Here is a 13,718-nt window from a genome sequence, read left to right as displayed (position 1 = left end):
TGTGAGACACGGCAGACACTGGCAGAGGACTGCACAACGTGGCATTCCCTTCAAAAATTTGTGGTGCTCTATGAGCAAAGAGGAATTGCGATAATTCAAAAGAAATATGAGATATGCAAATTTAGAGAAATATATACTCCAAATGTTCATCTGGACTATTTGTACCCTACCTGTAATAGAGCCTTCTGAGCTCAAATGGGTCTGATTAACCACACTGTGTCTTGATTCCAACAAAGTAAGGTCATTTTGGTCCTCTTCAAGCAAGAGCAACAACAATCCCCATCACAGATTGTGGTGTTCTTTTTTCTTCTTTAAAATATAATAAGGAGGGTTTTCTCTGGGAGAAAAGGTAGGTTTCTCAGGGAAATTTTCTGGAGGCAGTTTAGTTGCAGTTGAAAGTAATAATCACCCAAATGCAGCCAGCTGGTAAAAATACAAACGTTTATTTTCTCCTTCCAAAATAGCCTGGTTAGTTGAGGCCTATCTCTCTGCTTGGTTCCAAGAGCTCTTGCAGATTGTCCTTTGCTTCTGCCTCTGCTTTCTTCAGTCTCCAATCCAGCTCGACTCTTCATGTAATTCCGCTGAAATCTGTCCGAGAGCCTCTGTCTGTTTCTTTTATACGAAAGAGCTCCCTCCGAATGTCTCCATATCCAAAGGTTTTGTCCTTCAGCCTCTGCCTCTGCTTTCTTCAGCCTCCAGTCAGCACAAAGATGGAATGAATGTCTTGTCTCCTTCACTTGGGGCTCAGCTAGCTTTCTGGCGAGTCTTTCAGACCAGCTTGGTCTCAGTCGGGGAAGTGCAGGAGCCCAGCCACCACAGAGAGCCTTCTCAATCTCCCGTTCAACTCTCAACTGGTAGCTTCTTCCTCTCAAAACTCTTCTTCCGCTACCAGTCAGCCAAGTGGAAAATATTCGAATGAATCACTCTTCACTGGCTTATATATGACTCTTCTGAGGGAATGGGATTATGGGTTTTCTCCCATAGTGCTCTCTGGCCCTAAGAGCTTCAAGGGAGGTGTGAATTCAGATATCTCATACTAAACCCTGAAATTTCCCAAATGTGTGAACTCCAATGAGTAAAGGTGCAAACACAAGCATTGTATCAATTAATTCTACTTAGTATCTTATTTCAGGTTCTGGCCCAAAACATCTTCTTGTAAGATCAGATCAATAATCTATCAACTCTAATGAGTTAGCAGTTTGTAAAGATTCCAACAACAGATCCTGGGATCTGGACCCAAACCTCTGTAGGAAAAAAAAAAAAAAGCCTAATCTCCTATCTACCAGGTTGTCACTGAAAGCATATGAAAAAACCCAATAGAGCATTTGTGAGCCATAATGAATTGTTTTTCTGACAATGATGAGAAAGCTCCCTGAAAAAAACAATCCAGAAATTCAGCTTTTAGCTTTCTCCATACAAGGATATAGATTATAAATTCTCAAAACTGGAAAAGGCCTCAATCAAGAGGACAAACCCATCATCTCTGTTACTGGACAGCTCTTAGAGTTAGGAAGTCCTTCCATGTATTGGAACTGAAATCTGCTTCTCTGTAAACTTTGACCCAATCCCAAATATGTGTAGTTTTGTTAAATTCAAGCAGAATAAGTCTAACAGTCTTTTAAAATGAAAGTTCTTCTCAATTGTACTTCCCCTTGAGGCTTTACTTCTTCATTCTAAACATCTTCAATAACACATCCTCATATTGCCTCATCTCAGTATCTGTACATCTGGCTACCTTACTTTGGGCATGCTCCAAGTAATTTATTTAATCTCTTTATGCCGGGTCTCTTTACACATGTACATACATGGAAGCAGGGAGGGAGGGAGGGAAGGAAGGAAGAAATTAAACAATGTAGGCAAAGGTATACAAAGAAAAGTCTATTTCTACAAGAAGTCCATACTCACAGAATATTACTGCTGGAAAGGAATCCTGAAAACCATATAGAACAACTCATTCATTTTTAAATAGAAAATAATTCCTGGAGCAAGTATTTATCCAAAATCACACATACAATGACACAGCCAGCCATAATTCAAATTCAAGTCATCTATATTCTAAATCAATTGCTCTTTTCACTCCACCACATTTGTTTCACCTTTTCTGATCATGCTTCAAGGCCACAGCACTTTGCTACAAGGTCACAAGTAGCCTTCTGTATTTCCAAACATATCTCAAACTTCTGGGCTTGCCATTACATGCCAAGACACAATCTTATATTCCATTATATCCTCTATACACACACACACACACACACACACACACACACACACACACACACACGCACACACACACAGAGTCCCTCAGCAGGATTCACAGATCTACCCAAGTGCTTAAAGAATAAAATACAATAACTTGTTCTCATTTCTAATATTGTCCCCCTCACTTCAAGTAAAGGCTGTCCCACATTTCATTCATTTAATAAGTATATTCATAAGAAATATTAAACATATTGGGGCAGCTAGGTGTCGCAGTGGATAGAGCACCAGCCCTGACGTCAGGAGGACCAGAGTTCAAATTTGATCTCAGACACTTAACACTTCCTAGCTGTGTAACCCTGGGCAAGTCACTTAACCCCAATTGCCTCAGCAAACAAACAAATAAAATAGAAATGTTAAGCATATGCAGAGGTCAGGTTTGGACAAGACACAGTTTTTTCATTTAAGGAGTTAATGGTCTATGGAGAGAGAAAACACAGACATAACAATATGAACTAAGTTCATTACAGAATTTCTAGGTAAGTGCTTTATGAGATCAGAGAGGGTCATCATTTTCAACACTGAAGGAGGATAGAAGAGGAGAGACCATGCGAGACTTTGTTGAAAGAAACAGGAATGTTTAATCTCTTTCCCAAAGGAGGTGTTATTTGAATTAGGCTTTAAAAGATGGGCAGGAGGAATTCAAGAGAGAAGGGAATGTATTCCAGGACAAGGAGCATGTGAATAAAAGTACAAATGCAAGAAAACACAAGATGAAGAGAATGAGTAGTCCAGTTTGCTAATTTTGCATTAGAATATGGAAGGCCAAGAAAATGGTGACAACACTGAAGGAAATAGTGGGCAGAAGGAAAAGCAAGATTAAGGGGAAAGATAAGCTTTGCAGGCTAAGTTTGACGTATACATGGAAAGGTCTTCGAGGAAGATGGAAGTGTAATATGAAAGCTAAAAGAGAGGTTGGAGCTAGAATTCATCTATGTAGAATTGATAGTTGAGTTCATGAAAGTAAATGAGAATGCCAAGGAAAATAGTATTAAAAAAAAAAAACCTTAAAAAACCTGAGAAACTGTCAAGAATGGACCCTTGGGGAATATATAGGTCAGAAAGAGAATAAGGAACAGCAAAATTCTGTGACACCACCACTACCAACTCCAGCAGAGGCAGAGTTAGATACCCATAGCAAAAAGTCAACCCATCTGCCCACTTAAATAGAAACATTTAAAGGTTATAAATAGCAATTTTAACACAGAAGGGAGTAATAGAAATTGCCACCAAAATCCTGAACTCCATCTTCCTGCCTCATGTTTTCAGGACCAAGGAATGAGACAGGTAGGGAAAAGCAAGAAGAATTAAATCCCAGGACACAGAAAGAAAGGTATGTCTGGTACTATAGGTGGGTTTCAAGCAGAACCCGTAACATTAAGGTTCGTAACATTAAGAAATAAATGGTAGGGGTCTAGGGACAGCAGGCAAAGAACTTCTCTAAAATATCTTTCTATTGTGGAGCATTTTACACTAAAAAGCTACAGCTCATAAATTCCACTTTCCTCCATGAAGACTTCCCACATAATCTAGCCAACAGTAACCTCTTCTTTCTATAACCCTAGGAGTTTCAGAATATCTCTATATTTATACACACACACACACACACACACACACACACACACACACACACTCTACATACTTTTAAGGGTCTTACATTTAAGTCTGCTCCTCAATCTCAAGCTAGGCCATCCTTCAATCATGTTCAAAGAATCAAGTCTTCCCAAACTATGAATGATTTAAGCATTGCTTCTCTTGTCTCCTGAGATGCTCGAGTACAGAGACTATTCCTGCTTGCAATCCTATTCTTTAAATACCATAAGTATAGAAATGAGATCAGGTTCCTCCTTCTATATCCCTCACATCATACTGAATTAGATGTGGTTCTTTGCTTTACTTAACTCCTAATCTGCCAGGGTAGAGAAAATCAGACAAATACAAATCTCATTCTACCTTGTATTGTAGCCATAAAAGAAGTACCATAAAGTGCTATACAATAAAACAAAAATGCTTGATCTAACCTCCAACACAGCTCTTTCTGAGCTAGAAATAAAAGCAATGCTCCTAGGGAGGAGCTGAAGCCCTGAAGTTCTTGGTTCCAGCCCCAAGTTCTGAAATGCTCTTGGGGAGCAAGTCAGGGCAACAGAAGGCAAATATCATCATGCTTCTGGCTAACAAGACAGGAGAAACAGAAACTTACTCTGCTATGGGGGCGGGGAGGAGAACAGTTAAAGGGGAAGGAGGGGAAAGGGGCAATTCGGAATACCCAAGGCCCCCCCACAAACGCCAATCAAACTAAAAAGTATCCAACACAGAACGCTATGGAAGGAGGATTACACCCAAAGCTTGCCATGCTCTAAAAACTAGAAGTAAACTCACATTACCAAGTCTATCCCTTTTGCTTTATAAATGAACACAGGTTACAGGAGAAAATGGGACTTATTCAAGGTCAAAGCACAGACACCCTGAAACTAGAATTTGCATCCTAATCAAAGTCAGTGAGAGCATGATATTGAGAAAGTAGTAGTTAGGCCCGATCTGCCCACACAAATTTTTGGGAGATCAAAAGTCCTTGGTTTCATCAATATGCAAATCAAAGCCAATATAGATTCTGCCAATAGAAGTTCAAAGAAACAAGGGGAAAAAAGCCAATACCTACCAGGCCCAGTATTTCTTCTGGGCCTAAGTTTCCTTATAGTCAGGACTGGACCTGGCTACCCTCTGTATTTAGTAAAATTTCTTCCCCAAAACAATTTTTATAAATGTATAAGATTATAGAATTTTATAATTTTTTTCAAAAAAATTATTTTGCAAGATCATGGAATTTGCAAATAGAAGAGATTTATCTAGTCAACCACTTAATTGAGGCCTAGAAAGAGGAAGGGGATTGGCTTTGGCTAAGTATCAGAACTGGGGTCAACTCAGGTGTTCTGACTTTAAATCCAGTTTTTTCCCCCTAACCAGGGCTATTATCTTATTAACTAGTTTTGAAAATTATGACACCTCCCCTCCAGATAGACACCCTTCACTCAATTCTCAAAAGATGTAAGGATGCTAGGGACCTCAACCACAAGCATTTCATGACCAGTCCAACTTTTTTACTGCCTGCCCATCTCAGCTGGTAATTGTCAAACCACCCTGATTAACTTCCTACTTAAATGCCAGCTCCTCGACAGATAAATCTCCTGGTTTGGGGTCACTGAAGAACCATGAAGTGAAATCCTCACATAGTGGGGTGGAGAGAAACAGAAGTAGTTAAAAAAAAAAAAAAAAAAAAAGTCTGCCAGCCACATTCCTCTGGCTGCTCCCTTCGCTTTGCTTCTGCCAATTGTGGGCAAAAAATATATCCTAAGGTAGTGATTTTAAAACATTTTTGGCTTCACTCCAAATGCATTATGCAAGTACAGATGACAGGCTCACAATGCAAGTCTGAACGGGCCTGCTGGGCTATTTACTGCAAGGACTTTTGGGTGTGTGTGTGTGTGTGTGTGTGTGTGTGTGTGTGTTTTAACTGCCCTGTTTATAGTATCATTGTGAAGTGGGGGAAGTGCCTGTCTTATTAAATGAATGTTAATTTCACAGGGGGCTCTCAATCTTCAGTTTCTTAGATGCAATTTTCCTTGGGGCAGCATTCTGCTTTGCCCCAAACTCTACTTTGGGAAAAGTAGGAAAAGTTCAAACTATCTGTTTAAAGCCCATCCCAACAGCTAATGGAGCATAACTTTTCCCAAAGGGGAAGAAAAGGGGAAATGTTCCTATCCCCAAACAAAGCTCCAGAAGACAGCTTAGTGAAGTAGAAAGAACATCACTGGGGATCAGAGGGCTAAATACAGGCTCTGTTCTTACTGGAGTCATGTCCCTCATCTATAAAGGGGGGTAACTAGATCAGTCCTATGGTCCCTTTCCTAGCTAAATGTTAAAATACCATGATTTCTCTGATCCACATTCTAGAGAATTCATGATGTGATAGAGGTTCACAAAAATCACAAATCTTTGGAGCAGCCTAGACTCCAGTCCCATGAGCCAGCATCCCCATCAGGCTTCAGATACCTTTGGTTCTTACAACATAGTGGGGTATCCTGTTAAAGTGGGGACATATGCCCAAACCTGCCCAGACTATCCAAACATGAATGTGTAGCTCTGCCCTGAATCTGCACCTTCTTCCTCATTCACTCAGGAGCAACTTGGTATGGCCCACCCCTGGACAGGCCCTGCTGACAAGGAGGGAACTTAACAATTCTTCTCATGCCACAACTAATGCTTCTCAAGAATCCCTTAGGTGGAGATCAAAGAACCGTTCCCATCTCAACCTTTATTTTGCAGCCCCAAATCACTGAATAAAGGGCATACTATTGCTGAAAAAGAGAACAGAATCCATGGTGTGTCCCTGAACTCAGACAGGCTAGAAGGACTGGGGAGTGAGGAACGCCTGGGAGGACAAGGGTTGAGGTTTGCACCTGGTTTGGCTGAGAACTGAGCTAAACTTTAACTAAGCTAACTATCTCTCTGTTTCTGTCTCTCTCCTCCCTTTCTTTCTCAGCCTACACACTCCAGCTATGGAATGTGTTCTGAAAAGGAGAATTATCCTAATAACAGGATCAAAATAATCACAGAAGAAGATTTCGATTCACTAAGACTCCCTTACCTTCTCTTTTTGGTGAAGGTGAAAGGTGGAATAGAGGGTAATGTATGGGGCCTAAAACAAGTCCTAAATTTACAACTAGAAGATCTGGGTTGAACTTTAGCCTATCTTTATCCTTAAGCATGTAACTTTAATTCTCTAGATCTTGAGCAAACCTTTTGCCCAATAAAAAATGTGTATATCATCTCTGAAGTCTCCAATACAGGATGGATCCTGTATCATAAAAATAAGTTGGCATCAGAAGACCCAAGTTCTAACTATAATCTACTCCCCATGTTACCCAGGGCAAGGCATTTAACATTTCATAATTTCATTTTCCTGACTTGCAAAAGGAGCCAATCATCTCTGCACTAAAGATAGGGTTGTTGTGGAGGAAATACTTTATAAAACTTAAAACACTACAAGAATGGGAAATTCAGGTTTTTATCATCATCACTTCTCAAGGCAACCCATTTCATCTTGGAACACCCAATTGAAATCTACCTCTTTGGAATTTCCTGATTTTGCCACCTGTGGCCAAAATAAAAATGTCTTCTCTATGACAAATGCTTTCAAGTATCTGAAAGGCATATCCCATGGGAATAGGATTAGAGCTGGCTTTCCTTATAGGGACAATTTCTGGGTTTCTAGAGGTGAAACTCTACTGAGGGAGAGTCCAGAACCAAACAAATATCTAAGCTAAGTTATTCCTGAAGCTCCTTCTGTCTGTAGCCTCTTAAGAATTCATAAAGGGGCAAAAGGAAAAACAACTTCCTTTCTTTTCTTCTTCCATTATAAATACTCCTCCATCTTTTCAGGCCTACTGGAGTCAAAGCAGAGCCTTTCAGAACCTTAGCCTATCATCTCTTCTTTATAAAAGAAAAAGCTGCTGGACAACAGGCTGCTGACTAGTATTTAGTCTCAAAGGTGATCATACAAAAAAAAAAAAAATCACAAAATCATAAAACACTTGATACCAACCAGCCCAAACTATATTTGAAAAGGAATTCCTTAAATCTATCTTTTAACTCCTTAACACACAGCCCCACATCATTTCCCTTCTCAGAAATTTGATGTCTCTTTATTGCCTCCAAATTGCCTCCAAGCTAATAAGCAAAAACTCCTCAGGTTTTCTAGACTCTCCACAAACAGGTTCCCACCTATCTCTCCAGCTGCTTCTTTGCCTACACATACCATTTCTGTTCCTGCCAAGCAGGGTTCTTGTTTATCCTCATAAAGAGTCTTTCCTTCATTCCAGCCTCCACATGTTCTTTTATGTGATTCACTCTCCCCCTTTACTATGTATCCAAATGCTATCCTTTTTTTTTTTTTTCTTCAAAGTTTCCCTTCCCACCCATGCTTCAATGACTTTTCCCTTCTCCGAGCTGTTCCTGTGCCTTTCTAGGACACCCTTGGCCTTTAAGACAAGTCATTTATTCTTTTTCAGTTATAAGTCCCCAACTTCCATAACTAAATCATTAAATGATTCAAAAACAGGGATTATTTCTCATCCAAATGATGAATTAATTTCACAAAAATAGCCTAGGATTCAATAAGTGTTGTAATCTAGTTTATCCTGTTTTTAGGCAGAATTACACTTAACCAACAGTAGGGACCCTGGTCTTGCTCTAGTTTTAAATATCTACAGTGCTTCTCTTGAAAACAGGTTTCAGGTTCTGAAAAGTCCTATTACCATTAAGATCATTTTGGTATGCTGTGTTTCCTCCTAGATCAGTTAACATTTAACTCCTCCATCAAAATTTCTGTTGGTCATTGGGCCATCTACAACTCATCCCTAGACTTCTATGAATAAAAGGATCCAGCTCAGAACATACACACTGGACAGAGAAATCTTTCCCAATATACACAGTTCTCCCCCCTTATAGATAACAATCCTTATGCTAAGATACTTGCAGACTCTTTTCATAGATTTAGAGCAAGAGAAAATCTCGTTCAATCTCCTTACATTTTACAGATAGGAAAATTAGGTACAAATAGTAAAAGGGCCTTACCCAAAGTCACACAGGCTTAACTGGATACCTTAGAATTGAAACTGGTTAGATACTCTGACTCTTAAATCTAGTATTCTTTCCACTACACTTCAGTTACCTCTTGAGATGAGGGCAGCCCTCATGCCTTCCTGCTCTCGAAGGCCAAAGATGTAGCTAATTAACCTTAACTGTGATCTCTTAGGCACTGAGTGGAAGGAGAGAGAAGCTTTAGGGAAATTAAAAGCCTCCTTCAGTCTCAGACCAGGTGGGCCTACTTATCCTTCTCCCATAAATAAAAATACTAAATCTTATCTGTGTACACAGTAGACTACCATAGGCCTGAAGGAACAGAATTTGTCTAATCTAGATTAGAACCATAGAATTTTTCTAGTCTCCTTCCTATCAAGATCTAAAAACAACAGAATCCCAGTCTTTGCTCCCCTCTTGACATTTCCCCAAAATGTACGACCTCATTCTTTCCAGAAGCTACTTCATTAAATAAGAACGTTGTAAAATTTACTGAAAATTTATTAAACACTTATTGTATGTGGAGCTCTGTGGTAGGCCTTGGCTTCAAGGATTATAAGAGGACAACTAAGAATACAGTGCACTAGCCAAGGCCTAGAAAGCTATTTCTACCATCATGCCCTAAAACCAACACAACATCATTAAAGCAATTGGCCTCCTGCGCTGGCATGGATTCCTAAATCAGCCCGGAGATCCAAGTGAGACCGATTTATACTAACATCACCCCTCTCTAAAGGAAATCAGGTGCCAGGAATATACCCACACCCTCCTCCTCTCCCAATACACATACACTCGAACATGCACATACATGCAACCACTCACTCTCACCCCCCAATTCGGGCAAGCACACGTGCTTGAGTGCAGCCCCATCTAGAAGCCACTTCCATCCCCAACTGTTCGAGGGAAGGGACTGCCTTAGTGGCTATTTCCCGGACAGAACCCTCCCTATTGCAGAACATAGTGCCCCCCACTCAGATGCAAGTGTTCTCCCCTTCCATAGATGCTGGCCTTGCTACAGCCCCAGAGGGCAAGGAAACTGTGGCCGAGCTTGCTCCCCTTTCCCACCCCGAGAGAATGAGAGGGAACTCTTACCGGCCACGCATATTGGAAAGGGATAACCACCCGGCCCCTATCTCTGCTGCCCCTGTCCTGGTAGCCGCTCCTGCCGGTGTTGCTACCATCGCTCAAAGAAAAAGTATTCCCACCGAGCACGGGCGTGGCTCCATGGCCGTAGCTGCAGGGCCCCGTAGGGGTTACTTTGGTCTGATATTCCTTGAGACAGACACGAACGTATGTATCACACTCATCTCGGCCGCAGGTCCAGCCCGATCCTGTGGGCCAAGCAGTCCGATTGCTGTCGCAGCAGTTGCCGTTCTGGAGCTCCCCGTTCACGTTTTTCACAGAGCTCAGCTGCAGCTCGAAATATCCCATGGATTGCGCCGCCTAAAAATAAGACACAAAGAGGGGAGGAGAGGGGAGACCAAATGGTGGGGGCTGGAGCCAGAGGGCGTCCGAGGTTCGCTAGGGGCATCACCCAGCTCTAGCCCCAGCCCTTACGGCATCAAGGAAGCTTGCACCGCCATGGGCCTTTGCAGGTGGCCTTGGAGAAGAGGGGCGTTAAGAGCGGGGGAGTAGAGTAAAAGAAGCCGGGAGCGGGGAGAATAGGCTAGCGGCTGGGGAGGGACTGCAGCCGCCTGAGGAAGCCACTGCCACCTCTGCGGGAAGAGATAACGCTCAGTATCCCTGGAGTCTGCAAACCAGCTCCCAGATTTGGCAAGGGCACACCCCACGCGCGCATAACCAGCCACGGAGCAAATAAGCCGGAGATTCAGCCCAGGCTTCAAGTCCGCAACACCTAACTGTGAGGTCACCCTAAACCCCTGCGGAGCAGCGGCCGCCATCCCCGGTGCCCCAAAGCGGCGTCTGGCGGGCTGCCCCGCACGCTCCAGGGCTTTGCAAACAAGGGTGGTTCTTGTTTTTGTTTTTAAAGTTACGAGGAAAAAAACAAGGCAAAAGTCCGGCCAGTTTGGGCTGCCCACACCCCTGCCCAGGGGCTTAAGAAAGGTAAAGAGCAAAAGGCACCCTTACCACGGGGAACCCTAACTTCGCGCCCCATTATCCCCCTCTTTTTCTCGGGCCCCTCCCTGTAAAGGAAGGGAAATGCTTAAGGCTGCAAGAGAACAGAGGCTCCAGTTCCCTGGGGTTGGCAGGCGCCTCTGCTCTCTCCCCTCCCGCTGCACTGCAATGCAGGGGGCTGCAGGGATCTTTTTCCCAATAAGTCCGCGGGGCCCCTTACCTGAACCCAAATAGTGAGGAAAAGCAGCCCCAGGCGAGTTGCCGCCATCCGCCGGCTTTGCTCCAGCATTGCAGCCGCCACCTTAGCCTCCTCCTTCGCTGCCGCTCTGGGCGCCCGCCTTCTCTGCTGTTGGTGTGACTGTTGTTATTGCTGCTGCCACTGCAGCCGCAGCCGCTGCCGCCGCCTGAACAGGAGCGGCCCGCTGAACCTGAGCCGCGTTTTCAATCGGGAGCAAGCGCGGAGCTCAGATCCATGCAACCTCTGCTTCAATACAGCAACTCCTGTTCTCCGGCAGCAAGCAGACGGTGGGCAGGACTCTAGGCTTTATAACCCGCTGTGCTGGTCTGTGCGAGTTCCTGCCCGACGCCTCTCTGAGTGCAGCTGAGACATTAGCCGCCGTAGCTATTCTGGCTCTGCTCAGGCTCTATCTAGCTCCCGGTGCACACTGGCTGCTTAGCTGCAGTATACAGCTTCCAGCCTCTCCCTGTGCGCCCTTACTCCCCCTTCATTGACACCCTACAAGTTCGGGAGCCCAGACTGACAGCTTGCTCACCCACTCCAAGAAGCGGACTGATACCTACATATTCATGAGAGGGTGGGGCTTCAAGCTTGGGCAGCAGGTGGGCGGGCGGGCTGCGGGGCGTGAGCTAGGGGCTGAGCTGGGGGGGCACCAGTCTTCGTTTTAAAGAGCTGCGGAGAGAGACACAGCCTTAGCTGCAGACTCGGTTGAGATGGCAGAGGTTCCACGTAGTCGCTCGGATCTGACTTCCCAGCTGCGCAGCATTGAGGCCAAGCCCAGCCCAGTCTGAGCCGTAGTCTCAGTTGAAGGCTAGATGAGGTTGGAGGAGTCTTGGGGTAGAGATAGGAAGGTGGTTGGCGATAAGACAAGCCCAGGGCTGAGATCAGAATTGAACTTTATAGCAAATCCACCTTCTCCCACAGTCTTTGAAAGGAAAGGAGAGAGTAGTGTACAATATCGTACATGATCAAGAAGACCAGATTTCAAACTCAACGGGACAAAACAGTTAATCCCCGGATACCTCAGTTTCCTCATCTGTAAAATGAATATAATAATAGCATTTAACTATTGTGAGTATAAAAGAAGAGATTGTATTTTAAAAGTGTTTTGCAAACTTTAAAGCACTTGAGAATGTAAACTAAAGAAGTTTCTTCATAAATGTAAAATAGCATTTTATTTTAGACATCCCATATAAAATTTTAATGCTTTTTGAATTCTTGATCATCACTATCACAGATTTAGATCATGTACTCTAACCATTCTCTGCATTCTTAATTTCATCATCGTCTTTCCAGATTACCATTATCACATCATCACCACCATTACTAATATCTCCCATTATCACTTTCACTATAATCATTTCAATATCATCCCCACTATCACCTTCATCATCATCAATAAACACCCCCCAACTATGCTTTCCTATGTCAAGGATTACATTTGTATACAATTATCATATAAGGTACCATTACACATAATGTTGATTACCTACCCCAACCCCACTAGGTTTTGTTCTTCATTAAAAATTACTACAGTTGCCAGAGGAGCTAGAGACTAGGGTAAGGAATTCTTGAATGGGGAAATTCCCTTTTCCAGTTAATCATAAAGAGTTGTCTAGATCCATAAAAGGTTAAATCATTTAACTTGTCCAGGGTCTCATGACCTTGAACTTAGGTCTTCCTGGCTCTAGCTTTCTGTTTACTCTGTTGCCTCTTACACTTAATATAGATTTGTCATATTTAATATTATTTGTTTTAACATTAGAAGTGTCCAACTGATAGTGTGAGATGCCCTGGAAGATCAGGTGTAATTGTTTGTCCTTTGTTCTCAAAGAGGACCATCACATCAGGGAGATGATATCATGACATACAAGTAAAATGGATTTAAATGAGGGAGGGCTTTCACTATAATCAGCCTTAGGACCAGTGATTCTATTTGTGCAAAGACTTTACTAATTGGTGCTTCAAGTTAGCTTGGACTGTGAACTGAAATTCTGGGGATAGAAACTGTTCAAGGAGAGATTTTCCCAAATACTTTTCCTTTTGCTAAATTGAAGTCTTAAACATGTTCTTAGTCAATAAATATTTATAAAATACTATATATCAGATCCTATGCTAAGTTCTGGGGATACAAATAAAGGCAAAAAAACTCCCACAAAATAAAACAAAACAGTCCCTGCCCTTGAGGAGTTCACATTCTAATGAGGTCTAGACATTAAGCAGAAAAACCTGCTATCTGCAGATGAATAAGACATACTCAACAGAAGAAAAGTGCCAGAATTAAGAGGAATTGGAGAAGGCTTCCTATAGAATATAGGGTTTTTATTAGGACTTGAAGGTAATTAGTGAAGCCAAGAGATAAAGATAAACAGGGAGAGCATTCCAAGCATAGGGGCACAATCATTGAAAATGCCTAATGATAAGAGAGAGAGTATCTTATTTGATGAAATTCAAGGAGGCCAGTGGTATTGAATCAAAGGGTACGTGGAAGTTGTAAAGTATAAGACTG

The 13,718-nt window shown here is 42.6% G+C and overlaps 1 protein-coding gene across 2 annotated transcripts in view; it reads right to left on the bottom strand.

Moving 5' to 3' along the window:
- Window positions 1-11,713, bottom strand: part of JAG2 (jagged canonical Notch ligand 2) — a 156,041-nt gene extending 144,328 nt beyond the window's left edge. For both annotated transcript variants that reach the window (XM_051978113.1, XM_051978114.1), the window contains exons 1-2: window positions 11,192-11,713; window positions 9,988-10,338 (exon numbers count right to left, since the gene is read on the bottom strand). In XM_051978113.1, the coding sequence (XP_051834073.1) occupies window positions 9,988-10,338; window positions 11,192-11,260 (420 nt within the window). In that variant the 5' untranslated portion in view covers window positions 11,261-11,713. The remainder of the gene's footprint in view (window positions 1-9,987; window positions 10,339-11,191) is intronic.
- Window positions 11,714-13,718: the final 2,005 nt, after the last annotated feature.

This window comes from Antechinus flavipes, chromosome 2 (genome assembly GCF_016432865.1).
Source record: "Antechinus flavipes isolate AdamAnt ecotype Samford, QLD, Australia chromosome 2, AdamAnt_v2, whole genome shotgun sequence".
Lineage (NCBI taxonomy): Eukaryota > Metazoa > Chordata > Mammalia > Dasyuromorphia > Dasyuridae > Antechinus > Antechinus flavipes.
This window is presented reverse-complemented; position numbering and strand designations above follow the sequence as displayed.